The 27,548-nt window shown below is 45.5% G+C and overlaps 1 protein-coding gene across 3 annotated transcripts in view; it reads left to right on the top strand.

Annotated features, from left to right (window-relative positions):
- Positions 1-27,548, top strand: part of PTH1R (parathyroid hormone 1 receptor) — a 123,675-nt gene that overhangs the window by 85,265 nt on the left and 10,862 nt on the right. For all 3 annotated transcript variants that reach the window (XM_082046771.1, XM_082046770.1, XM_082046772.1), the window contains 4 exons: positions 11,393-11,487; positions 14,549-14,735; positions 18,157-18,310; positions 24,323-24,383. In XM_082046771.1, coding sequence (XP_081902897.1) covers positions 11,393-11,487; positions 14,549-14,735; positions 18,157-18,310; positions 24,323-24,383 — 497 coding nt within the window. The remainder of the gene's footprint in view (positions 1-11,392; positions 11,488-14,548; positions 14,736-18,156; positions 18,311-24,322; positions 24,384-27,548) is intronic.

A 27,548-nucleotide genomic window follows, 5' to 3' on the forward strand; every position in this document is an offset into this window, starting at 1 on the left:
AGGAAGAAATATAGACTTTCCAACCCCAGGCACCTGAGGCTAGAAAAAAGGCTGGAAGCAAAGCCTGTTGTCCTGGATTTCATGGATCCGTCTTTGTCTTTGTCCCCTGAATACACAAGTGGTCACTACACAGACAGGTGATGTGGACTGTCCTTCCTAATGGACATTAGATGAGGTATCATAATGATCAACTTCTGCTCTTACTTGGAAAGTTATTGCCTCTCTTCACAAGGTTTTTTTAATAAAACATCCCAAGATTATCATCCTCATTATTCTATACACAAGGCTCGGTAGTCATTTGCCACGAGTTTTCTGGTCTAGCTACACAGAGATGAATTTAATTATATTTAATGGTAAGACAAATTAACCTATCATCATTGCTCAGATTAAATGGCAACATGGCATTGCTTAGGTGATGCCTGCCCAGTGCAAAGAACATTAGAAAAATGGGTAGCTTCTCCCAGCTTTGGAATTGTATCTCGATTAACAAATGCTTTTTAGCTGCATCTATTACTCACTATTATTATTGTTATTACCTTGTATTTGCAAGAAGTTGCTTTCTTCTGTCGAGCCTTGCACTCACCTCATAGTGATGTTTCATGTTGTCTTGTAGTTGCCTTTTCTTACCATAAGGGCGGCTGCCTTATAGTGATAAGTGAAGCAAAAACATCTACTGCAGGTCTCTTGAGCCTTCTGAAATGAAATATATGAGCCTTCTGTGGAAATATAAAAAAATGAATGACTTTTTTTTTCTCAGTTGGATGATGACTTTCAGAGAGCAAGGAAAGCCTCTTGTCTTTCACACCCAAGCATGGCTCTGGTATTAATAAACCTTCCTTTGATTTTTTTTTGCTTAAAGTAAATATGTCAAGAGATGTCAGAATCAGGGAATTTGGCAAGATAGATGAGACATCTTTAGAGAGAGATTGTTTTGTGTTATTATTTCCCTCCCTGGGGAACAGCATCTTTGCGTCACCAGTAACAGCTGCATTTAACCAACATTTTGAAAGGAGATTGTGGGCTGACTCCGAGCAGGACAGCATCTGAGCAGATGTAACCAGAGCAACTTTTAAGCAACCATGCACTAGAAAGCATTAGGAAAAAAAAGTCTGTCTGCGACTATATATGTATATGTCTGCATTGCTATCTCTAGAAATAGGCCTATATCTATAGATAGCTATATATACAGATAAACACACCTAAATAAATACCCACATCCATGAGCGCACACACACATATATGTCCACATATGTTTGTTTAGGTGTGTGCTCTTCTCATTTTAGCCACTGTGGGATAATTATAAGATTGACCAAAGCAGCAAACAGAAGGTCCCAGAGAAAGTTTGTGTCTTTTGCTACCTTTTCCTGAACCACATAAATCAGATTATTCCACACAGAGCAGCACGGAAACCGCTTTCTGAAATTAGAAAAGTATGCTAAAGCCATCAGAGCCAGGAGAATTAACAGCTCGTAACTGCTCAGTGAGCAATTGCACTTGGGCTGTTTTCTAAGGGAAAATTAGTGTTTCTGAAGGATGCCGGATTGACAGCCCTGAAGATTGATGTCCCCTCTTTAGCCAGGAGAGCAGGTAGGCTGCAGTTAGCTGTTGAAGTGTGTTTCCCCAAATACCTTGCAGATAGTGTTAATCTTGCCATGAACAATTGTGTCTCAGACACGGTCTGTAGAAGACAATTATTTAGCAAGGGGTAGGAAAGAGTTTTGTGGGAAGGTGTCTTGGTGGCACATCATGGGAAGATAAGACAGTTGTCCTTGTGCCTTTGGGGCAGTGCTGAAAGCCACCACTATGCCACGAGCTGCTTCCCTGAACTCTCATATCCTGCTTTTAAGAAAACCCATCACCGGTGAAGCAGAGATGGTGGAAAATCTTGTTCTCCCACTCCATCCCCAGGAGATGTGCATGGGCACCCCCTATCCCAATTGTACCCTGGCTCTTCACAAAGTCTACCTGCCCCTGAACAGATAAGCCAAGAGATCTGTGGGGAGTCACCATCCCTGGAGCTGTTTAAAAGATGCACAGATGAGATTCTTAGAGACACGGTTTGATGCCAGGGTTGGGTTAATGGTTTGACTCAATGGTCTTGAGGGTCTTTTCCAACCAAAATGATTCTGTGATTTTATGATCCCACCCCAGCACCCTTACCAGGATGCTTAGTTTATTTTCCACCTAGTATATAGAGACAGTTGGACGAGGGAAAGGAAAGGAAAGGAAAGGAAAGGAAAGGAAAGGAAAGGAAAGGAAAGGAAAGGAAAGGAAAGGAAAGGAAAGGAAAGGAAAGGAAAGGAAAGGAAAGGAAAGGAAAGGAAAGGAAAGGAAAGGAAAGGAAAGGAAAGGAAAGGAAAGGAAAGGAAAGGAAAGGAAAGGAAAGGAAAGGAAAGGAAAGGAAAGGAAAGGAAGGGATTTGCTGGTGTTCACACTTTGAGGAAGGTAATGTGGATAAACACTAGTTGTTTGTCTGTCTGCTGTGTTTCACATCACTAAAGCACAAGCTGCTGAATGTTGGCAGAGGGCATGCAGCATTGCTACATATCTGCTAGATGATAGACACACAGGTATATATATATGTATATATATTTATTCTATAATATCTAGTGACCATCCCATGTACAGGGCACCTCAAATCCTGGGGGCAGCTCTGGGCCCTTCATGCCAAGAAAGGCCTTGAGGTGCTGGAGTGAGTTGAGAGAAGGGAACGGAGCTGGTGAGGGGCTGGAGCACAAGTGTGATGGGAGCGGCTGAGGGACCTGGGGGGTTCAGCTGGAGAACAGGAGCTGAGGGGAGACAGGGACACAAAGAAACGGCCTCAAGTTGCGCCAGGGGAGGTTGAGGTTGGATCTGGGGAACAATTTCTTCCCAAAGGGCTGTGGGGCATTGAACAGGCTGCCCAGGGCAGTGCTGGAGTCACCATCCCTGGAGGGTTGAACAGACGGACATGAGGTTCTCAGGACATGGGGCAGTGCCAGGGCTGGGGGAACAGTTGGACTTGATGATCTTGAGGATCTTTTCGAACCAAAATGATTCTATGATTCTTTGGATAAAACATGGCACACATGGGAAGTCCTGTTGTGCCTCTGGCATTAGAAGGCAGATTTTTAGGCAACTTCTCTCAAAAAAACATAGTAGCCCTTTGACTACGGGTGCCTTCCCTTTCACACAGCTAGCCAATAGCAGCACCTTCAGCACGATCATTTTTCTGGCCACCTTTTCAGGAGTAATGGCATATTTTGCTCAGTAAGCAGAAATTTCCTTCATTCCCATCTCCCAAAAATAATACTAATGCCAAATGCATCTTTTTTTAAAGCAGGTCAAACCCATCCTGTTTTCAAGGATGAGCTTAAGGGTAGATGTGATCTACATATACTGAAATCATGGGGAACAGGAATATGAGCCAGCAACTTTGGAGATTAGCTCTGCTTTAAAACCACCAGCCTAGCAAGATGGGCCATCCTAGGATCTAACCTCAGTCTACTAATTCTGTCTTCATCTGCTACTGCTTGTTTATATCATAGTGGTTTTACTGCTTCTAGAGAAATCCAGGAGACCTCAAGAATCCACCACACACCAAACACAACGGGGAAGGCACAGCATGTTGCGGCGCTGCTTTATCTAAACTCCATTGTTCAAACCAAAAATCTTCTATGTCTGGCCTTTGTTCTTGGTGCTCTCTAGGGTCCTTTTAAAATCCAACAACTTTGTGAAGCCTCAGACTGATGGCATAAAACATGTTTATCTGGTGTGTACTAAGTTATACAGATGAAATGCCATCAAAGTTCATACATTTGCACCATGGAAGATGGACAGATGTTTTAAAGGACATTTAGGAACAAAAAAATAGTGCATCATGGAGATGTGTTCTTCACTCTTGCAAGCAACCCTGTCATGCTGTCCTCATTTCATGCCTATAGGTTAGGTCTGGTGGGTTCCTGTAAATGTTGTAGCACCTTTTACTGTGGTGTTGTTGATAATAGTTTATGCCTAGTCTGCTGGGAAAGTCTGATGCTTTATAACAGCAACATATTAATGTTTTCCATGAGAACACAACCCAGTGTGTTGTGTTGTGTTGTAAGAACCTTGTACCCCGTATTTAACCATTGGCGGCCCATAGTAGATGTTCAAAGACAGTTTATGAAAGCTGGCAAGAAAAGAGTGTTCTTGTCCCCATTTGCAGATCTCCAAGGGCCCGCAGCTGTGGGGCATCCTCACCAACTGGTTGTAACATAGGATTTGGAGAACTTTTTCCTATTAATGTGAACAGCAGATTTGGGACACATTTTGTCTGTGGTGTCCTGGATGTCCTACGGCTATGAATACTGTAGATAAACTGGGCATGACATAGAAAAGCACTGTCTCTCATGAATACATCTGTGGGGCACCCAAAAAGCTCAGGTGGCTTCTGAGATGTGGGTCTACTCCTACCCTTTCCTTTTTCTTTCTTAGACTGTTCTGTAGAGCTGAACAACTCTCCAGCTCTGCTGGCTGCAATTAAGGGGTTCAATATATTTGCCTACACTGAGATGCCTGGCACCACTGGAGATGTTTTATAACCTACAGCATTAGCACAAGGCTGGCAGATGTCTATGAGATCCAGGGTCTTCTGGAACAGCATCTGGGGTCCATGTGGATGCTTACAGGCATCTCACACAGCACTTAGTGCTTAGATATAGGCAACTGGATCACAGGGTCTCATTATTGACTATCACGTGAACACAGACACTCAACACACATGGAGATGCACATTTACACGTTTGAATAGGGGTGTCTTAGTGGGAGAGCTGACCCCAGTTGCTCTCTGGATTGTGAGGATCTGAAGCACCTGGCACCTCTATAGATGAGTGGAGCTGAATTCTGCAGCAAATAGTCATGTTCAACACCCAAGGATTTCCCTTAAGCTTTGTAAATCAGTGACTGTTTTGTGCCTTTTGCAAACATCCCTTCTCCCTGTCATTAAGCTTTTTTTAGTCACATCTTTTCTTTAAAAAAGGACAAAAACAGCAGTGAGTAGAGCTAGTGACAGAGGCTTCCTGGTATTGCTTATCATTCAGAGCAGTAAAATGCTTCCTCTGCTAATTTCAACCATATAATTAGCAACATCTGAATCAGCAGCTTTGAGAAACTTTGCAGATACTTGATCTGGATAGCCCTTACATATGCTTTTCTCTTCATATACTGCTAATCCCACCCTTCAACATAGCCTGATGACCCCCCAAAAGACAACTGGATCCACTTCAGCTTCACGACCTAAATGTTGCAGAGTCTTGCCCTTGTCTCCCAAAAGGGGAAAGAAAAAGGTTGAAAGGAGAAAGCTGGATACAGGACTCATTGCAGTGACACGTGGACTGGAGTTTGCCACCAGTCACCCAGAAAATACAGGTCTTGGTCACCCATGTCACTCCTTGTGACACTGGAAGGAAACAAGACACGCAAACATCAAAACCCTGAAGGTTCCATCCAGACGCTGGTACACGGGTTATGTTTATGCTCTGAACCGTATGAAATGTCCTAAGTTACATGAGACAACTGCAGGGGAACGGCAGATACAACACGGGACCTACAGGAAGCTCATTCCTTTCTGTAAAAGCAGCTTGAAGCCAGACAGAACATTTGGGTGCCTAAAATTATGGGACACGTTTAATGACAGCTGTATTGCATCCTACAAGACCTCTTCCTTGAGACTCTAATGGATGGGAATCACTATATAAATGCAAACTGTATTAGAGCTAATCACCTTGGACTCCTCTTGTGACAACCCAGTCAATGCAGCTGGTGGCCAGGGCATCATCCTGTGATTAAAATCATAGAATCATAGAGTACTGGGTTGGAATGGGCCTCAAGGGTGACCTGGTCCAAACTTTCTTGGTGAAAGCACAGTCTAGACAAGATGGTCCAGCACCCTGTCCAGCTGAATGTTCAAAATGCCCAATGTTGGGGAATACACCACTTCCCTGGGGAGATTATTCCAATGGCTGATTGTTCTTATCATGAAAAATTTCCCTTTTGTGTCCAATGGGAATCTCCCCAGGAGTAACTTGTACCCATTAACTCTCATCTTTTCTATGTGACTCCTTGTATAACGGGAGTCTCCATCTTCCTTGCAGCCACCCTTTGAATACTGGAACATGGTGATGCGGTCTCTCCTAAGACTTCTTTTCTCAAGGCTGAACAAGCTCAGGTCTCTCAGCTTTTCTTCATATGGCAGCTTCCCAGAACTTTGATCATCTTTGTGGCCCTTCTCTGGACCCTCTCTGGTTTGAGTTGGAAGAGACCTTAAAGATCATCTAGTTCCAACTCTCCTGCCATGGTCAGGGACACCTTCTACTAGATCAGGCTGCTCAAAGCCCCATCCAACCTGGCCTTGAAACAGGTGAATTGCAACCTAAAGCATCCCTTCTTGCTGCTGGGACCTCAGGTAGCCAGCTCTGATGGAGCCATCTGTGTCACAGTATCACAGTATCACAGTATGTTTGGGATTAGAAGGGACCTCAAAAGATCATCTACTCCCATCCCCCTGCTGGAGCAGGAACACCTAGGTGAGGTCGCACAGGAACATGTCCAGGCGGGTTTTGAATGTCTCCAGAGAAGGAGACTCCACAACCCCCCTGGGCAGCCTGGGCCAGGCTCTGCCACCCTCACTGAGAAGAAGTTTTTTCTCAAATTTAAGTGGAACCTCTTGTGTTCCAGCTTGATCCCATTACCCCTTGTCCTATCATTGTTTGCCACCGAGAAGAGCCTGGCTCCATCCTTGTGACACTCACCCTTTGTATATTTATAAACATTAATAAGGTCACCCCTCAGTCTCCTCTTCTCCAAACTAAAGAGCCCCAGCTCCCTCAGCCTTTCTTCATAAGGGAGATGCTCCACTCCCTTCAGCATCTTAGTTGCCCTACGCTGGACCCTCTCCAGCAGTTCCCTGTCCTTCTTGAACTGAGGGGCCCAGAACTGGACACAATATTCCAGATGTGGTCTCACCAGGGCGGAGTAGAGGGGAAGGAGGACCTCTCTCAATCTACTAACCACCCCCCTTGTAATACACCCCAGGATGCCATTGGCCTTCCTGGCCACAAGGGCACAGTGCTGGCTCATGGTCATAGTGTCATAGACATCTACATTAGAGGACCACATCCCCTATGATAAACCCCATGTACCCATAACAGAGTTTGAGGGAGCAGAAATACCCTTCACACAGACTGCCCTAGAGCTGTCTGCAATGCAAGAGTGAAAGCACAGCTGCGGTTTTACAATGGATAGGGCCTCAGAACCCCATGCCTGGTGCTCCAGTGTTGCTCTGAGGTGTCCTGCAGAGGAAAGCAGTTTTCCTCTGGATTCAGTTCAATGCAAATTATCTTCCCCATTGGTGGAAGTGGAAAAATTAGGAGTCAGGTTGAGCGCTGAGCACAGTATGAAAATGTAACAGCCAAGTGTTCTGAGGGTCACACACCTGGAAGATGTCCAACCCGCAGGGAGCGGGGAATGCAGGGACCCTTGTGGGAGGGGGCACATCCAGCTGGTGGGTGCCGGTGGTGGCTAGGTTTTGTTTATTTTGGTTTTTTCCATGTGCTCTCTGAGTTCATGCAGAAGCCATCTCCAGCTCTGCTTGGGTTTCCTGTCCTCCTGAAGCCACCAAGCTGCTGTGAAGTTCCAACCCTGAGGTCAGGTTGTTGGAAAGCTGAGATGCAAAGGGGAGCAGAGAGGAAGTCTCCCACCAAACCAAGAGGGAAGGGGAAAGGAAGATCTTGTTACACAGTCAGCAAATGATACATCTGAAATAGCACTTATATTTTTTGTGGTTCAGCCTATTGTCAGTCTCTGAGTTATGGCTGGAGTGAGGTTGGGAAGGCAGGGTCAGGTGGGCTAGCTCACAGAACCACAGGATGGTTTGGGTTGGAAGGGACCGCTGGGGATCATCCAGTCCAACCCACCTGCTAACACGAGGTCACCAGAGCAGATAGCACAGGATTATGTCCAGACGGGTTTTGAATGTGTCCAGAAAAGGAGATTCCACAACCTTCCTGGGCAGCCTGTTCCAGGGCTCTGCACTTCAAAGGAAAGAAGTTTCTCCTCATATTCAAATGGAGCCCCCTGTGTTTCAGTCTGTGCCCGTTGCCCTTCATCCTGTCTTTGGGCACCACTGAACAGAGTCTGGTCCATCCTCTTGACATTCACCCTTGAGATATTTATCAGCTTCAATAAGGTCCCGCTCAGCTTCTCTTCTCCATATGAGGTGCTGCTTCTTCATCTGAGAAGCCCCAGCTCTCTCAGCCTTTCCTCATAAGGAAGATGCTCCAGACCCCTCATCATCTTTGTGTCCTTCTGCTGGATTCTCTCCAGTAATTCCTTGTCCTTCTTAAACTGGGGAGGCTAGAACTGGACACAGTACTCCAGCTTGCTGCAGACAGATCATTTCACCTGGCTGTACAAGGCAGATTGCTGAGGTTTGGTGGAGCTTTGCAATGTGTGGTCAGAGAGAATGGGGCAAAGGAACAGCCCTGAGGCTGTGCATTGTCTGAGAGCACCACAGAGCACCATCTAGGGAGGATGCATGGTGCATGGCTTGATGGGAAGTCATTTCACCAACTCTAAAACCATCTCAGCCACATCAGGTGGGCTTCATTCTGCCCAGCGCTCTCCAGGAGCAACCATGACTGACTCACCCATGTGAAGGGAAGGCGTCCGGGGCATTTATCTCTAGGCCCTGATGGCAAGGGAAGAGGACAAGTTGAAGGCATATGCTAAAAGCACAGGAAAGCTATAAGGCAGGAAGAAAGGGGGGAGTCAGATCCATCCCACACCTTCTCCATCATTATCTCATCCCAGCAGGGCATGGGATGGAGGGGGCAGAGGGCAATGTTCAAGGACATCAGTTTTGAAACTGATATTCCCTAATCTTGGTACTGTATTCTGAGTTTTACAATATTTTACTGATAATCCAAGCACCTGGAATCATAGATATTGAGGTTTTGTCCTTCTGTTTTTCTGTTAGCTTTTTTTTCAGCCTTTCTCTTTTTTAGTTCATGTGCATCAACAGTTGAAACAGAGAAGGATTACTGAAGGAGCCAAACGAAATGACACTGGTTAAAGTATCACACCTTTTAGACCAGGGTCTCATGGTGTGGCAAGGACAGATTTTTAAAGGGTGGGTTGCCTCTTTTAACAGGTCAGTGGGTGTCAGTGACAGTCAGTTTGTCTTCAGGATGGATTTATAAGAGACATCATGTAGAGCTCCTGTTGTAGCAGGATGATCTAATAGTTGGTGCACTGTCTGGGGACTATGGAAGTCCATGGCTTGGCTATGCATGACCTTTGTGGTCTTCTGTAAATTATTTAAACTCCCATCCACCTCAGCTCCAAAAAGAGGGTTCTCAGACCATGGCAGTGGTTGTTTGGGCTGGCAGATGGCTCAATATTTTGTTACCTGGAGGACCTTTCCTGAATCAGCACTGTGGTTTCCACTGAGCTGGGACCTCCCTTGTGCTAAGAGATGAGTGAGACCTGGAATTGCCTTTAGACCTTTTTTTAATTCCTCCTGGGTAAATCCAAGTCTCACTGTTCCTGAGAACAAACGCTCCTGGGAACTAGCACACACAGGCTACCCTATGTGACCTCTTGAAGAACCTCAACCTTTTGCTTGGGAGGCTTTCCCCAAGGACCTAAGCACCCCATCCAGAAAATCACCTTCCCTGTAGACTCCCCATCACGACACCGAGTAAGATTTGCGGCACCTATGTCTGCAGGCAGGCACAGCAGCGTGCATGCACGGATGCACGTGTATGTCTTGGCAGTTCCGACTCAACCTCCTTTCAAAAAGAGGCCCTGTGGTTAATCAGAGGGATTAACCACAGCCTCCAAACACATCCTGCCAGCCAATCAGCAGTCCCTTCCCAAGGCCATTGCTGCTACAAGGGTGGTGTTGTCCGATAGGAGCGTGGATCTTTCCGGTTAAATTTCTGAATGGGGCTCAGGGACGCTTTTGTTCAGCTGGGCGTAGTAAAGCCTCACAACTGCTGAATAACTTGGAGTAGGTTTTTGTTTGCGTTTGTTTGTTTTGTTTTGTTCTTTAAACTTTCACCAGGAGGCAAGTGTTTTCCAGTTCAAAGAGGATTCCAGCTTAGCAGTGGGAAAAGTGCACTAGGCTTTGAAGGGAAGGAGCTTTTATTTTTATTCCCTAAAGCTTTTAAATTTGCTCACATTGGCTTTTTAGCGCCTGCTGCCTCCACACACATATAGAGAGATATATATAAATATGCACATACACATGCTCTAGTTTAATATTGGCAAGCGCACCACTCCGCCAATGGAAACCGCAAAGAAACATTCACATATCTGGGGATTCTGATGTAATAGGGCTGAGGTTTCGCATTCCAGGACGGCATTTCTAGCCTCAAATCAAAATCAGAGCTGTCATTCAGAGCCCGGCGTTACTAATGTTATTGCAACCCAGCGGGTGGGGTGAGGGAAAAGCAGGAGGCAGGGGAGGAGGCAGCGAGGAGAAAGATGCTGAATTGGTTGGTTTCTTTGGGGTTTATTTCTAATTTCAGATGATGAAAGGCGGTACAAGCTAGGATGGTAGCAGGATGTTTTAACCCTTTTCAGGCAGCTGCATACCCTAGCACAGGATGAAGAAAAGCATCTCAATATGTAACAGAAAGTTCAGGGTTTCTAAGCCCAACTTTAAAATACAGAGGGCCAAGAGAACTAAAACCTACTACAGGATTAATTACTAGGAGCTCTCCTGTGACAAAGCCCTTTCCAATGGCACTTTGGCAAGCTCAAATTGTGTCCTGATTGGATAACCACAGTCATAGGCTGCTTTTTACTTTAAAAAAAGAAAAATAAATGCAGGTGATTTCTTCTCATATCCCACAGCCAAAGTATATTCTCCCCACATTTTCTGTGGCGGGTTGATACTCCACCAACCTGAATATGAGTCATTCAGCAATGGTATGGCATATCCCTATGGCTAAATTTTACAGTCCCAGCAAAAATCCCAGGTCAGTGGGCATTTTGTTCAAGCAAAAGTTGCCAAGTGATCTCTGGATTTGGCTGAGAGTTTGTAAAGCTCTTTGGGTTCCTTTGGGATGAAAATGCTGCAAAACTCCCAGGCATGGGATTAACCCAACTCCATCACTAGTCCCTTGCAAAAACCCCACCTCCCCTAGGTCATTAAGAAAGATGAATATCACTTTCCAAGCTGCTCTTATGCCAAAAAAAAAAAAAATACAAGACATCAAGTGTGATTGCCAATGGTTTTACAGACCCAGAGCTGTACACCCCCAGCAGGTACGATAGCCCAAATCTCTGCACTGCTACCACGGTTGTGTTACAATGCAGGAGGACGCGTTCTAATGTGACGCTATTTTTTCCATCATTTGTACTGCAGGAGGTCTTTTATCGCCTCTATTTGATTTATACTGTTGGATACTCCATCTCTCTGGGATCCCTCACAGTTGCTGTCCTTATCCTGGGATATTTCAGGTAGGCGGCTCTGTTTCTTCCTAAGCAAGTTGTCACTAGACTGGAAAAGGCTTTCCTAAAGGATAAAACTGGAGTGGCATGTGCTTCTTCAGCAAGCCACAAGAGGTTACCTCTGTATTTTGGGCTGTGTTAGTGTCACTTAGGTCAAACGTCTTGGGGGATGGTGGGTGGGATGTTTGAACCCCTTGCCTGCAATGGAGTTTTCAAGACCCTCCTTACAGTAAATGGAAAGAAGAGGCTGATCTCACTTGGAAGACTATCTAGGGCTTTCTATCCCTACTACCTTCCAGATGACTGGCTTAGATTCAGATGGCTAATTTTTAGATAGCTAAGTTTTCATAAGGGAAATTCTACTCTAAACCCAAATATTCATGAGGGATAGACCAATTGAAATATTAATGAAGAATAAACCCATTGAAGGGGACCCCAGTCATGTAAAAGTGCCAGACTGATTCCTCCCATCTCATACTGCTGCTATATCTAGGTATCCAAAAATGAACACTCACCCTCCTAACTTTGATTTTCTCCCTTTTCACTCCACCACCCCTGCTAAGGGATGTACGCCCCTGAATACCATTTTGAACCCACGTCATCCATCCCTCAGACCTGGCTGTTGTGTCTCCTTGCTGCTGTAGGGACCAGGAGAGGGAAGGGATGAAAGGTCTTGCTCACAGCTAGAAGTTCATCCTTTGGGAAACCATACCTGGTGATTTGCAGGTGGAGCTGGGTGCTGAGCCCCAAATTTCCCTCCCTTTGGTCCTGGCAGTATCTTCTCCTAACACACAGCAGGACCCAGACAAGATGAGGTTCTTAGGGACATGGTTTAGAGATAGACTTGGCAGTGCTAGGTTGGTGGTTGGACTTGATGATCTTAAAGGTCTTTTCCAACCAAAACGATTCTATTAACAGCTCTGATGGGAAATTCTCCTCACAGCAAACAGCCATGTAGTGTCTGCAGATGGACTCAGCAGCTCCCACCATGCTCAAGATAAGCCCTAAACACATGCCGCTAAGAATAAAATGTGTGGTCTTTGGCTCTAAAAGTGCTCAGACCTCTCTGTAGTGAGCAAAAGGAGGTCGGGAGGATTTGCTTGGATAGCAGAGCACCCCAGCACACAAATCTCTGATACAGATAAGCCAAGGGGGACTGCAGACCCCTCCTGGGAGCACTTGCATGATGGAGTCCCAGATCCCATCCCTGCCACCACCCTCCTGACCTCTCAACCCTTTTCCTCCTGTTTCATTTCCCACTGGACAGTGGCAAGGTTGTTAAAATATTTAATGTCCTTGTATGCAAGTATACACCTAGTTTCAGGAGACAAGCTTTCTCTTTCACCGCATAGTTGGAGCACTTCACAGCCTACATGGACAACTATGCTAGAGCATCTTTGTCCCAAGGATGAAAGCAGCAGCAGCGACCAAGCCAGATTTTATTCCAGATAACACATAATCCAGAGTTTCATTGACTACATTTCAAATGCAGGGAGCAAAGCCCATCTTCATTTATACTTCAATAGTTCCACTTAGCATAATTTGTATTATAATAGCACAGGAAATAACTGTTATTACTATGACAATCTCCCCCAAAGGAGAATAAAACACAGCTTTTATTTTTCATTTCTATTATTGGAGCTGGGGATATAAGGGGGTATAAATTCATATATAGATTCATGCATGACTAGCCATGCAGCAGAGCTGTAGAGGACAGAAGGGGACCCCAGCAGGTCAGTTAGTTCCTTCTTTTCCCCAAAGGCAGTATCACTGTTTCTAAAACACACCTCATAGACATGGATTTAACCCATTCACATCTCACCATCCAGCTTTTCCCCAAAAAGGATCTTAAAGTGCTTTACAATCAGCATTTGTGAGGTCATTGCTGCCATTGCTGGGGTTGGAGCCCAGAAACTGCTCGACATGCCCAAGCAATGGATAGTGTCTCTGATGGCAAACAGAGAAAACAGCCCAGCACACCATAGTACTGTAGTTGCCACTAAATTTGGAATGGGCAAAAAGATTAGCAGTTTAGAAGAATCTCTGGTAGGTTTTTAGTGGCCACAAGTTCTGGAGCCTTTATCATCCATTTCCTCTGCACAAAGCGCAGGTAAATGTGAAGTCTTGACATGTAGGGTCTGACCCAGAGATGGGCAGATTTGTTGGAGGGATGGATTTAACAGTGAAAGGGACAAACACTTTGGTATCAGTGAGCACTGTGCATGTATCCTGCCTCCTGTCTGTATATCTTGGAAAATGATGCACATCTGATGCACACTCCTTGCACCTGCGCTGAACGCCAGGGACGTGCTCATCGTGCACACGGGAATGCACATGCCCTGCGCTCACTGCACAGCTGTTGTTGGCTCACTCCACACATCCTGCGTGCCAGATGTGCATTCCCTACATGTACACTGCACACTGGGTGCACGCTCACTGCACACACCCTGCACGTTGGCTGCGCGCCCACTGCCTTCATCCTGATGTTCACCAGATGTGCAGACACCGAATGCACCTTTCGCCGCCTCCAGATGTGTTTGCACTGCACATACACAGTGTCCTACGTGTGCAAACTGGTTAGTACTGCACACACACTGCACACACACTGCATGTACACTGCATACACGATGCCGTCCAGATTTGCACACACTGAGCATGGACTGCTCATCACATACCCTCCTCCAGCTGCGTGTGCACTGCACACACCATCCTCCAGATGCAGACTCACCGCCTGCTGCATGCAAGCCCACCACTCATGCCCAACACAGGCAAAACACATCCCTATTTCTTTCCAAGACTTCCCAGTCAGAAATAAAGGACCTGAAATGAGTAGAGGCACAGTGTTGTCCTAACATAAAGTCAGCAGCAATGTCCTTTGGCCAAATCCCTGGAGTAGGTATTAATTCATTTACCAACCCCATGGATGAACCATGAGTACAGGGCAGCTGTGACACTAGCACCGTGTCCCCATGGTGGCACAGGTGTGTAGGAGGAGCTGGGGCTCTTCAGAAGCAGAGTTGACCCTGAAATGGACTAAACTACCCCAACCCTTCTCTGTCTCCCCCTCCAGACGTTTGCACTGCACTAGAAACTACATCCACATGCACCTGTTTGTGTCCTTCATGCTGAGAGCCATGAGCATCTTCGTGAAGGACGCAGTCTTGTACTCTGGGTCAGCTTTGGAGGAGATGGAACGGATCTCAGAGGAAGACTTGAAATCCATCACTGAAGCACCTCCAGCAGACAAATCGCAGTTTGTGAGTATTGCCAGAGCAGCTGGCTCCTCCAGATCTTATGCCTCTGTCCTCTCTGTTCAACATTTCACCTCCTTCTGATGGAATTTCCACCCCACTGAGCAACACCAGATCCTCCCCTTTCTTAACCCTCCACAGCCTCTCCCCATCCCTTCCCAATCCTCATCCACTGTCTCAGAGGGACTGCCCAGCCCCAGAGCTAAGGAAGAGCTGTTCCTCATGGTGTTCAAAAGTAAAGTCAAGGCTGAGGTTTTGGTTTCTATCTACAACTACTATTTTCAACACTCCTCTGATACCCCCTAAGATGTTTGGCTCTGGAAGCTCCCCTGTATATCCCAACACAGGGCACATCAGTCCTTGCATTTCACAGTGTTGACTTCTCCCACCACAAAGTGCAACTGGTGGATTTTTCACCTGGAGGTCCTCTCTGTATGACCCATGGAGGCATCACTGTGCTGTACCATCATGGCATCAAATTGACAACCCAGATGTAGCAAAACCATGGTTCAACAGGTCTTGGAAGGTTCTAAGCCCTGACTCCAGAGCCAGAGCAGAGGTATCTTGTGAGGAAGGAAGGTCAGCAGTAAACATCTCTTCTTACTGTAACTTTGCAGCAAACCATAGCTGGTTGGTCTTGTTGTGATTTATCACTCCCATCTCTGAAAAAAAAATATATATATGTACATATATATATATTTTTTAGAAGGGACAATGGAGGTATTACCGTGAAAAAGCTTAGGGTTCATCTGCAAAAAGCAGATGTCTACAAGAGAGACATCTTCATTCAATCGTAGTCACCTCAGGTTCCATTTATAGACAGCAGAGTCAGTATGGTCAACACAGCCAGTTGAGTCAAGAGTATGACCAACCACATCCTAAAATATAAACTGAAGTGAGGTCAGTTGAACTTGTCTCCAAAAGCATGTGTTTCTTTTCACTGTATAGAAAGCTCCAACGGCAGTATCTGCATTGTCCATGTGGTGTGAGCAAAAAGAAGCCCATCCTCAGGTTTCAAAGTCATCCCCACCTGCTGAAGCTGTCTGCTGCCATAGGTCTCATCATAGATTCCCCATGGTGGATCCTAGGTATGATAGTTCAACATCCACGAACTGTTGGATGCTGCAGAGACAGATGAGGTAGACTTTAGTATCTAGATCAAGGTTTCATTCAATGCACACAAAAAAATCCGAGCTAGCTCAAACATCCTAGTGGAGTGGCTCTTGCAATGTGGTGCAAATATTCTGCCACCTGGCTACCAACACCCCTGCATAAAATCAGCATATATGGAGTGTCCCACTGCCCATCCAAGGCCTCCCAAATGGAAATTTGTTATTGTGTTTCCTTCCCATTTCAGAGATCCATTTAATTTGGTGAGTCTCTGGCTGGAGCACTCAGCATGCTTCAAACACTCCCTTTTTGGAAATAACACAAAATGTTTTACTGCATTGTTTTCTGTTTTCTCCTCAGGCTGAACTCATTATAAGGAATAATGAGGATAATATATTGCATTCTCTGAATATTAGCAATTTAATGGTATTTCCCTTTCTGCCAAATGGAAAGGCAAACAAGTGATGAAGGCAACAATTAATGTTTTTCTTTTGTTTCCAAGTGAAGTGAGAGTTTTGTATTTATTGCCTGATGCTCCCTGTATGTGGCTAGATGGTGATTTTTTGTGAATATAAAAATTAGCATTAAACGTCGATGAGGATTTTTTCAATTGATCTTCCTTCTATTTTAACTCACTGTGTCTGTAAAAGGAAATGGATGTATATGTGTCCATATGTTATATATATACTCATATATGTATATGACATGTGCATATTCATTCTGATTGGCAAAGGATTAGCATAAGAGATGGGCCAGAATAAAAAATTCTCTTTTTATTTACAAAGTACATATTATTGACATTTTCTGCAAGTCACTTTAATGGTCACAATGGTGACTTTGTGTTATTCTCAATGGAAGGGGCAGCATGGAGATGTGCTGCTGCTGTGGGCTATGTTTGGTAGTCATAGGTTTCCCTGAACCCCCGGACATTGACAAGAATCACAGAATCACAGAATCGACTGGGTTGGAAAAGACCTCAGAGATCATCCAGTCCAGCCCGTGGCCCAACTCCAGTCCATTTACTGTCCAATCTCAGTTTAAAAACCTCCAGGGACGGTGAGTCCAGCACCTCCCTGGGCAGCCATTCCAATGCCTGACCGCTCTCTCTGCACAGAATTGCTTTCTCATCTCCAGCCTCAATTTCCCCTGGCAGAGCTGAAGCCCATGGCCCCTTGTCCTATTGCTGATGCCTGGGAGAAGAGCCCAACCCCCACCTGTCTAGAACTGCCCTTCAGGTAGTTCTAGAGAGTGAGGAGATCACCTCTAAGCCTCCTCTTCTCCAGACTAAACAAGCCCAGCTCCCTCAGCCTCTTCCCATGGGTCTTGTGTTCAAGTCCCTTCCCCAGTCTTGTTGCTCTTCTCTGGAAGAGAAGGCATTATGTGTCCCTTTGTATCAATTAACCCCCTGTGACTTCATTACTTTGCAGCCTTTCTCTACTGGGCCGAAAAATGTTGGAAGAAGTGTAGGTTTGCTCCACTCTCCCAGAGAGACAGAGAAGCATTGAGTCACAGTCAGGGCTTTTCTTCTCAAGAACGCAAAGGATTGCAGGTCAGCACGGAGTGAGAGTTCAGCCAATGTGCCCATTTAAGATTAGTGTGTCCTGGAAGTCCCTACCTCTCCCCCCTTGCAGCTCAGGCCTGTGCAGAAAATGCCTTGACACTGGCTGAAATCCTTCAGCTTCTATTTGCTCTTGGATGACCAGTCACCAAAGCCTACAGCAGCCATCTAGAGTGTCTTCACACTCGGTGAGGAAAGACAGGGCATTGTCTTGGGCATCCATGGCAGGACTGGGTGACTCACCCTCCGAACGGTGCCTGTATCTCTCCACAAGCTGAGGATAGAGTTGTACTTCCAAGTGATGTGACTTGCGCCAGGTCACCCAGACCACAGTGACTTGGCCACAGCCCTTTGTCCTCTAACCTGCACAAGAATCACAGAGAAAAGATGAAACACAGCTGTCTTAGAAAGCATGTGAGACCCCCATCAGTAGATTTGGGGGAGAGTAGGATCAGCTCAGCATCTCCCAATGTGTGACCTGTTCTCCTACACCTCCCAACTCACCTGCTGTTGGAAACACAATGTCAGGCTGAGGGGAAGATTTCTTCTCAATTTTTTCATCTCTTTTCTTCTTGAACTTACTTTTCCCTCTTGTAAAAGTCCTGAAACGGATTTTTCTGAGGGTGTTGTTTTGGTTTTGTTTGGTTTTTTGCTTTCTCCATCTTATTTTCCAGCCAATCTTAGCAAGTCATGGCTTTATGTAGAAGAAGAATCTCACACCACGTTCCTCACATAACTCATCTTTCTGTGTCATTGCAGGTGGGCTGTAAAGTAGCGGTTATCTTCTTCCTCTACTTCCTGGCAACCAATTACTACTGGATTCTGGTGGAAGGGCTCTATCTCCACAGCCTGATCTTCATGGCATTTTTCTCAGAGAAGAAGTATCTTTGGGGATTCACATTATTTGGCTGGGGTAAGTCATGGTTGCTTCTTATGGCTGAGCTGTAAGAAGCCTGTTGGAGGTTGTCTTTGAAGCAGATGTTGCTTATGCATAAATGTAGGAGAGGGGACAGAGGCAGGGGGAGCATCGGAGACACGGTGACTCTTGCATGGACAGGTTAGCTCTCTTATGAAGTATTTCTCTATTTCTAAATTGTGGTATTCACACTGTGGCGCTTCCAGGATCTCTCTGGAAGGATCAGCCCAGGATTGGAGAGATGGGACATCTTGCCATCCTTCCAGAGCAACCGATGTGTGCATGTGAAAACTGATTTTACCGCACTCTCTGAGTTATCCCCATCTCTGCCAAGTGCTTCCTGCTGAGAAACAGGTGTTGGGCTGGAGGATCAGAAAGTCATAGAACCATAGAACCATAGAATCATTTTGGCTGGAAGAGACCCTCAAGATCATCAAGTCTGACCATTAACCCAACCCCGGCACTAACCAATCTCCCTAAAACCTCATCTTCACATCTGTTCAACTCCTCCAGGGGTGGTGACTCCAGCACTGCCCTGGGCAGCCTGTTCCAATGCCCCACAGCCCTTTGGGGAAGAAATTTCACATGAGGCTGTGAGCATCTGCTCCCAACGGCAGACCTAGGCTCTGATTTCCTACCTCAGATCTCAGTTGCTTTAAAAAGCTCCTGAGGTTTCATGAGTGTTGCAGCAGCAGTAAAAACCTGCAATTTGTGGGGAGGCCTTTTTTATTTTTCCCCTTTTCTTTTAACTTGGGCATCTTTTCCTGGAGTAAGGAGAAAGGGGAGGGATGTGCAGGGAGGGTGGTCATTAGTGGAAGGAGTTGTGGGCACACACATTTTAGACGAGAATGTGCTTTCTGTTCACTTCTGGCATTAGTTTTGGCTTGCAAGGAGTTATGAGGTGCTGGTAGGCTGAGGACAATAAAACAACTGCTCACAGTTGCCTGAAATGTGTGGACTGTAAGGGAGAACAGGAAATGTACTAGATGATCCTCAAGGACATAACTAAGAATAACGGGGTGTAGGTCTGCATGGAAGCTTACAGCAGGAAAAACCTGTTCAGAGGTGTCTATGGTTACCTCTAAACTGGATAGCCCAGGACCATTTCCCAGTTTCCAGGTCCAAAACACACCTGGCCACATCCTGACTGCATTTTAGGGCAAGATTTATGGTGTACCACATCATCCCCATTCCAGCACATGATTTCTTCTAGAAGAAAAGCACCGTCTCCTAACAGTGGAGCTCTGAGGAAGATAGTACAGATCTGACTTTATGGAGGATTGCATTTTTTTGCTTTGTTAGAGCAAAGTAGCCCAGGGCAGTCCAGCCTGCAAGACTCTCTCCATCCTTCCTCCTTCCCCACTGTGATTATGGGGGAAGAAGGATCCACAAGCTCCTTGCTAATCTTTCATTCGCCTCATGCATAGGTCAGAAACCACTGGTGCTGCCATATGATAAAGACGGGAGGTGTAAATATGAGTCCCAAAGTGGGCATCCATCTCTCAGGCAAAGTCTAGTCCCAGCCAGACATTAAATTTTGGGGAAAATAAATGAATAAGATAAATACTTTAGGGACAGGGCATTTTTTACCTCAGCTGCTGTGAGACAGACAGGACTTGAGATATCACCTTTTTCTTAAAAAACAAATTAACAAAAATCAAAACAAAACAAAAAGTGAAACACATCCTCTTCCAAACCTTCAAGCTACATAAAGTTTGCTTCTCAGAAAATGGCACTATAGCTGCACAGACCAGACTTAGAGAAGCAATTCCCCAGAGTGAATTCTGGAAGAGAAGGAAGCAACTGAAAAATAATGCCATATGTTTAACAAGAAAAACCAACTTGATGCTTCTCATAATGCAGCCAAAGGAAAACAGTCTAACAGGCATGGGTTCCCCTCATTAATTCTTCCAACCACTGCCAGAGTATAATCATTTTATCAGAGCGACCACAAAGCTGAAGTCACACCTGTCACAACACCAACCATCTACGTGTTTCCAAAAGTCTGAGGCTGCGCAATTTAAATTCCTCTGGAATGAGAACATAGGATCCCTCCGGTTGCATTTGTTTTTGCTTTGTTTTGATTAGCATGATAATGTCCACACACGCACCCGCACAGACGTCTTGCTTTGATAGCTTTTGGGCACTGGAAAGGGCAACCCAATCCAAGAGCCACTGGAGTCAGTGGAAAAACTCCAGTTCCCTGCAGTGGGCACTGGATCCTGCCCATACCACAGCCACGAATGACAGGGAACCAGCGATAAATAATTATGACCTTCCACATAGGTACAGGAGAGACAAGTTTGCCCCAAAAGCCGGGGTTTTGTTTCTTGCTTGTGTACCAATAAACAGCGGCAGATTTATCCCACCTGGAAATTTCCAAGGAGCAAAAATCAACCTACAACATCTTATTTCCAGACTGCTGAGGAAACCAGAATGTATAGTTACTCTTTGATGTCAGACCCAAAGGTTTCTGTTGAGTCTTTTCAATCCACGTCCTCACTGGCACAAGGCAGCACAGCTCCGTGAAAGTCCACGGCGCCCTTCTTGTGAGGGAGACACTAATGACAGAAAGGAACTTGTTCCTTGCCAGCCCCTAAGAAAAGTAAATAAATAATGACATTATGGGCAACAATAAATTCCCCAGAAGACTTCAAGTTCCCTGCAGCTGTTTTATGAAGGAAGTCTAAGAAGCATGACCGATAGCTAAAAAACCCAAGCTGATTCCACCGGAATTTTTCCTTCACACCATGTTAATTCCCTCCAGCCAGCTGGGCTGCTCTGGTTTTCAGCTATGGTGCAAAATGAGGATTGCAGGGAGATGTGGAGAAGACAAATAGATCAATCTGTTACTGTTAGAGGGGCTCAGGTCCAGAAACCCATGATGGAGAGCCCTGAATTTTTATCTAAGCAGAAATCAGCCTTTGCCTAAAAGTGTTTGTACCTAACAGAACTGAGAGGCTTAAGTGGGTGTTATTGGCCCCATTTAATATGAGAAAACTGTCACACAATGGGACCAAAAAAACACAAGCATTGTTCCTCAGAGAGCTTTTCAAATAGAAGGTAAAAAGACTTCTCTAGACCTACATAAGGTCTTCATTCATAACCTTTTTTCTAGCAGCCACTTTGCAACCACTTCTCTTACTCACAGCTTTGACACATGCATGAAAACCATTTTTCCAACTGCTAGGAGACACGTACACAAGAAAAGCGACAGAGGAGAGCAGGGGGTTGGGGCGGCCACCAGACTTTGCCCATATTCCGGCTGATGGGGAGATACCTGACTTTATAGCACCTGCATTGTACACACTGTGTGTATTGACTGGAAATGCACAGCGCATACAATGTGGATTCTGTAGAAGTCACTCACGGCACCGCCACCCAGTGAGGTTCCTCCCACGTTGTGCATGTGGGCTACATAGGTGCAAGGGGGAGGACATCCATCCATCCATCCATCCATCCATCCATCCATCCATGCTCCATCTGGGCTCACAGCCAGCCAGGAGGTCACTTGGGCTTTTTGGAGACTCACTTTCTTTCCCTGGTGGGTTGGCCAGATGCATCGAATTACACGAGACTTTTCTGCTTGCAGAGCTGCATCCTCTTGGGTATCTTGCTCTTTGTGGATAGCTTTAGGTGTCTATCTTTGAGGACCTCAGTCCTGATTTTTTGGGTAATGGCTTTGCCATCAATGGGCACTGCAAGTGCTCACTGGGAGGGATTGTCAGTTGTGAGGCATCATAAACCAGGACTTTCAAGTGGAGAGACCAAAAACTCACTTATCACCCTCTGAAAGTAAAAGAGATGGTGGAGGCAAAGCTAAGCTTTCTGGCTCTCCAAGTTGGAAGATGAGCTTACCAGAGCAGGAGGAAAAGATGGAACTCTAGAAATTACCTGACGGCCCAAACTCTGCATGTTACGGTGCTGTATAAAAAATCTAAAGCTGGGGCAGAGAAAAGGGAGGGAGAGGATTCTTAACACTTTTTATAAATTTAGGAACATTTATGATTGTTCAGACTGAAAAAAAAATTTACATAAGAGATGCTGAAAGACAAATGTAGCAATAAAGCTGGTGCCAGGAATTCACTTAGTATGTTTTGCAAAATAAGTCAAGGATCCTTTTCTTAAACATACCTGAATGGAGTGAAGCAGCAACGCACAGGGAACAATAACTCCACACACACAGACTTTTTTTAGGTATAATTATTTTCTCCTGTGTATTTTATTGTTGCTCGGAACCTTGATCACAGCACAGGATTATGAATGGGAACAGTGTCTCTTCTGAAGTGCAGGACAGGCTAAAGAGGAATAAGACATGTCGAACACATCCAAATCTCTGGAAAAATCTCTTTCAGGCTTAGAGCTTCACAACAGTGGATGAACATTCACCGCCTTGCAGGCAGACAGCCGGGATGTCAGCCTCTCAATATGGCCAGTTTCTCGGTTAATATAAACTGGAATATCACTGATTATATCAACAAAATTATATGTGTCTAAGCCTTCAATAGCTCAGCCAGCCGTTCAGAGCATGCATGTATTTTTCATAGATAGGCGATTAACAGTGAGGAGGAAATAGATGGTGCTTGTTACAATAACTCATCACCTTCCCCAAGCCCTCAGCTTCAACCTACTCAAGGGTTCCCAGTGCAATAGGTTAAGTATTTTCTTTCCAATGCCAGCCATGGCAGGGGGTTGTAAAGCTGGGTGCATTCCTCATAAATGTATCCTTGTAGGCAGTACTGCTGCGCTGGTCCTGAGAGAGGCTCTGTGTTTAATTATTTATGCTTTCTTATATTACCATGGCATTTAAAGGTTCCAACCAAGATAACAGCCCTGTTGTCCATGCGTGTATGAGACAGGCGTCCCTGCTCCACACCCCAGCTCGGGAAAGTGTCCATGGTCAGGAAAGCCTTTAAGCACCTTAATGAGACTTAAGTGCATGCTGAAAGTTAAGCGTGTGCTTATATGCATGCCGAGCCCCAATGAGCTTAGACTATGAACAGCATATTTACAGTCATCGGTGATAAATGTCGCCTTTATTTATTTTTTAATATTTTTTTTTTCATCTGAAAGGGGTTATTCTTCTTGAATTTGTGGAAGCTGCTGTGGATTTGATCCTGCCTTTTAAGGGAAGCCAGGAGGGGACTCAGTTGTACAAATAAAACTGAACTAGACCCTAAAAAAACAAACAGAAGGTTGCATTTGGATATTGGTGATCCTTTTGCTTTTCACAGGGAAAAGATGATGCTCAGTGTAACTGTGCTGAAATAAGGATGGTTCATTTGGGGATGAACCTTTGGCTAGAGTATTTTGCAAGCATCACCCTAAATTCTTGTATTTATCTGCTTCATGCAGCAAGTCTCTCACACTTAATAGAGTTTCTAATCCATTCAGCCCTGTACTGGAAGAAAATATGTAAGCTTGACTTCAGATCAATCTTTCCTTGATATCAGGGGAAGGGGGCAAATATTAATATATTGGGAAAGGTGTGCTGCACAAAACCCTTCTCTGCTTCAAACTGGTTCAGTTGGCTAAAGGAGGTTTTGGTCACCCAAGTTCAAGCACTACAGGCCACATCTCTATAAAGTTGTGGTAGAGGAAAGGCCCGGGACGTGATGATTTATCCTGTCAAGTCCATGACCCATCTCAGTCCCAGACCAGCTGGGCATCTCCCAAACATGAATCAGGAGGTATCTTAAGCCTGGACCACTCCTGGCCAGCAACTTGGGAAAGCAAGCTGCTCCACTTTGGAAGCCAAGAGACTCAAGTAGAGTGGACATGTTCAGATCATGACATTTGTCTTCCAGAAAACGCTCCCTGCCACTGTCTGGTTTGTCACTTGGAGTACAGAAGACATGTGAGACCAAGATCAGGCTTTCCTAGTTTAATTATGCTTGAATATTTAAAAACTCCTTCTTGCACCCTCCTCTGCCCTGCTCCATTTGTGTTTATGGTAACAGAGATCTCTTGTTCTCCTGTTCACCCTGTTTGACCTTTGTTTGTTTGCAGGACTCCCTGCTGTATTTGTTACAGCGTGGGCCAGCGTGAGAGCCGCTCTAGCCGACACAGAGTAAGTCTCATCAGATTTTCTTTCCTCCCTTTTACCTTATAGAATCATAGAATAGTTTGGGTTGGAAGGGACTTTTAAATCCCATCTAGTGCCACCCCTGCCATGAGCAGGGACATCTTCACCAGCTCAGGTTGCTCAGAGCCCCATCCAGCCTGGCCTGGGATGTCTCCAGGGATGGTTCATCCACCACCTCTCTCTGATATATTTATGGCTTTTGGCACAGGTGACTTTGTGGGTGAATCAAAAGGAGAAAAAGGAATGAGGAATACCTAGAAGTGATTTCTACTACGAAGTCAGCAAACTTTTTGGGGTGTGTGTGGTAGGCAAGGATAAGACGCGTGCAACTTTCCTAGATTTCCTTTCATTTTATAGAATTTGGTAAATTTGAACCCCTGTAGCCACTATTGCTGGGGCTACAAGGGACTGTTTCACAGCTAGGCAGGGATAGGACAGGGATCTATAAAATCCTGAATGAATGGCCTGCACAGTATGGGTAGAGATCAGTTGTCCACCACCTCTTCCAGTAGAGGAACTGGAAAGCAGTGCATAAAGTTGGGAGACAGCAGGTTCAGTATTGATGAGGTGATGAAGCTGAAACTCCTCCCTGCAGGAGGTGTGGATGTCAGCATGTCCTTAGGCTTAAAAAGCATTTGCGCAAATTCATGGGAGAAAAATTCCTCTCGAAGTATTAAATACTCAGTAATGTTCTGGCTCAGGAAGCCATCCTGAACTGCAGCTTGTTGGAAGAACATTCTAGAAAAATATTGCTACCTGCTTGCTTGTTCCATGTTAAATATCAGCTTCTGGCTACTGTCAGATACAAGATATGGATCAGCTGCTTTATTGGTCCTACACAGACACCCTCATAGAATCATAGAATCATAAAATGTCAGGGATTGGAAGGGACCTGGAAAGCTCATCCAGTGCAATCCCCCCATGGAGCAGGAACACCCAGATGAGGTTACACAGGAAGGTGTCCAGGCGGGTTGGGATGACTGCAGAGAAGGAGACTCCACAACCTCCCTGGGCAGCCTGGGCCAGGCTCTGCCACCCTCACCATGAAGAAGTTTCTTCTCAAGTTTAAGTGGAACCTCTTATGTTCCAGTTTAAACCCATTACCCCTTGTCCTACCATTGTTTGTCACCAAGAAGAGCCTGGCTCCATCCTTGTGACACTCACCCTTTGTATATTTATAAACATTAATAAGGTCACCCCTCAGTCTCCTCTTCTCCAAACTAAACAGACCCAGCTCCCTCAGTCTTTCCTCATAAGGGAGATGCTCCACTCCCTTAATCATCTTGGTTGCCCTGCGCTGGACTCTCTCCAGCAGTTCCCTGTCGTTCTGGAACTGAGGGGCCACAACAGGACACAATATTCCAGGTGTGGTCTCACCAGGGCGGAGTAGAGGGGAAGGAGAACCTCTCTCGACCTACTAACCACCTCTCTTCTAATACACCCCAGGATGCCATTGGCCCTCTTGGCCACAAGGGCACAGTGCTGGCTCATGGTCATCCTGCTGTCCACCAGGATCCCCAGGTCCCTCTCCCCTACACTGCTCTCTAATGGTTCATTCCCCAACTTATACTGGAACCTGGGGTTGTTCCTGCCCAGATGCAGGACTCTACACTTGCCCTTGTTATATTTAATTGATGGCCTCCTATTGTTACAATATTCTGAACAAAGGATGCATAGCATCCAATCTTCAAACCTCAATACAATCACTTTTTTTTCCTAAAAAATGCACAAGTTTGACCACACAATGTATTTCATCTGCCAGCAAAAGTGTGGGGGTTCCCAGGCAACTTTTCACATGACTTTGCCAGGGAAGAGACAGCCTTCCAAATGGGATTTCAGCTTGGGAGGATGGAGTAGCAAGGCTACTGAAGTATGTGATGCATCTGCATTGGCACAAGCTTGTCCTCGTAGAGCCTTTCAGTCAGCACCAGTGGCTTTTCTGCCCCTGCCTCTTGCTTTCCTTGAATAGCTGCCTGGGCAGAATTTGGCCCGTGAAATGAAAACTGCAGCTGCCATGTAGGGGCTGTCTGGCACTCGACTCTCCATGGCTGGAGAGAATTCAAGCAGAGCAATTAACACTGAGTGACCTTATTAAATGGCTGCTGGAAATGTCTCAGAGGAAATAGTGGCCAGCACCTTCTTGGCAGATGGAGGACCAGAGCCCAACATCTACACCACTAACAGTTTGCCCTTCCAGTCCTCACTTGGATAAGGGCTGAAGATGATAAAGAGATAAAGACTTTTGTAAATCATGGCTGGGTCTCACTGTAAGAGCAGAACTGAAAGAAACATAGGAACTGAATAGAGAACCACAGTATTGTCTCCATCATCATGTCTTCAGACAGGACATGTCCCCATGCAAAGTTGTGCAGGTTTATTCCAAGGCGTAATATTAGGTCATTTCAGCCTCTCTTGTTTTCATGGAACCTGGATTACTCATAAAATGATAGAATAATAGAATGATAGAATCATAGAACAGTTTGGGCTGAAGGGACCTTCAAAGCTCCCCCAGTGCCCCCCCTGCCATGAGCAGGAACATCTTCACCAGCTCAGGGTGCTCAGAGCCCTGTCCAGCCTGGCCTGGGATGTCTCCAGGGATGGTTCATCCACCACTTCTCTGGCCAGCCTGGGCCAGTCTCTCACCACCCTCAAGGCCAACAATTTCTACCTCATGTCTAACCTGAATCTCCCCTCCTTTAGTTTAAACCATCACCCCTTGTCCTATCACAACAGGCCCTGCTCAAAGGTCTGTCCCCATCTTTCTTTTCAGCCCCTTTTAAGTTCTGAAAAGCCACAATAAGGTCTCCCTGGAGCTTTCCTTCTCCATGCTGAACATCCCAGCTCTCTCAACCTGTCCTCATAGGCTTTTAGTTTATTTTTTTCTGGTGAGGAGGCAAATAAGAAATAGAAAAGGGTGGGTTACTGCCCAGAAGGGACAAGTCTTGATGGCTGCACAAAGGGCTGTTCCACCATCTGGAGAGCATAACTTTAAATGTGTTTAATAGTGGTTTCAGTTTTGAATACTATAACAGCATGAAAAGAAATACATTGAAGCCATGCTTACTGAAGTCAGGGTTAGAGCCAGATCCTTTCACCACACCAGGCTTGAGAGGAACCCAACCTTCCTGGGTGGGTTTATCTGACAAGACA

This window comes from Streptopelia decaocto (genome assembly GCF_964273445.1).
Source record: "Streptopelia decaocto genome assembly, chromosome: 2".
Lineage (NCBI taxonomy): Eukaryota > Metazoa > Chordata > Aves > Columbiformes > Columbidae > Streptopelia > Streptopelia decaocto.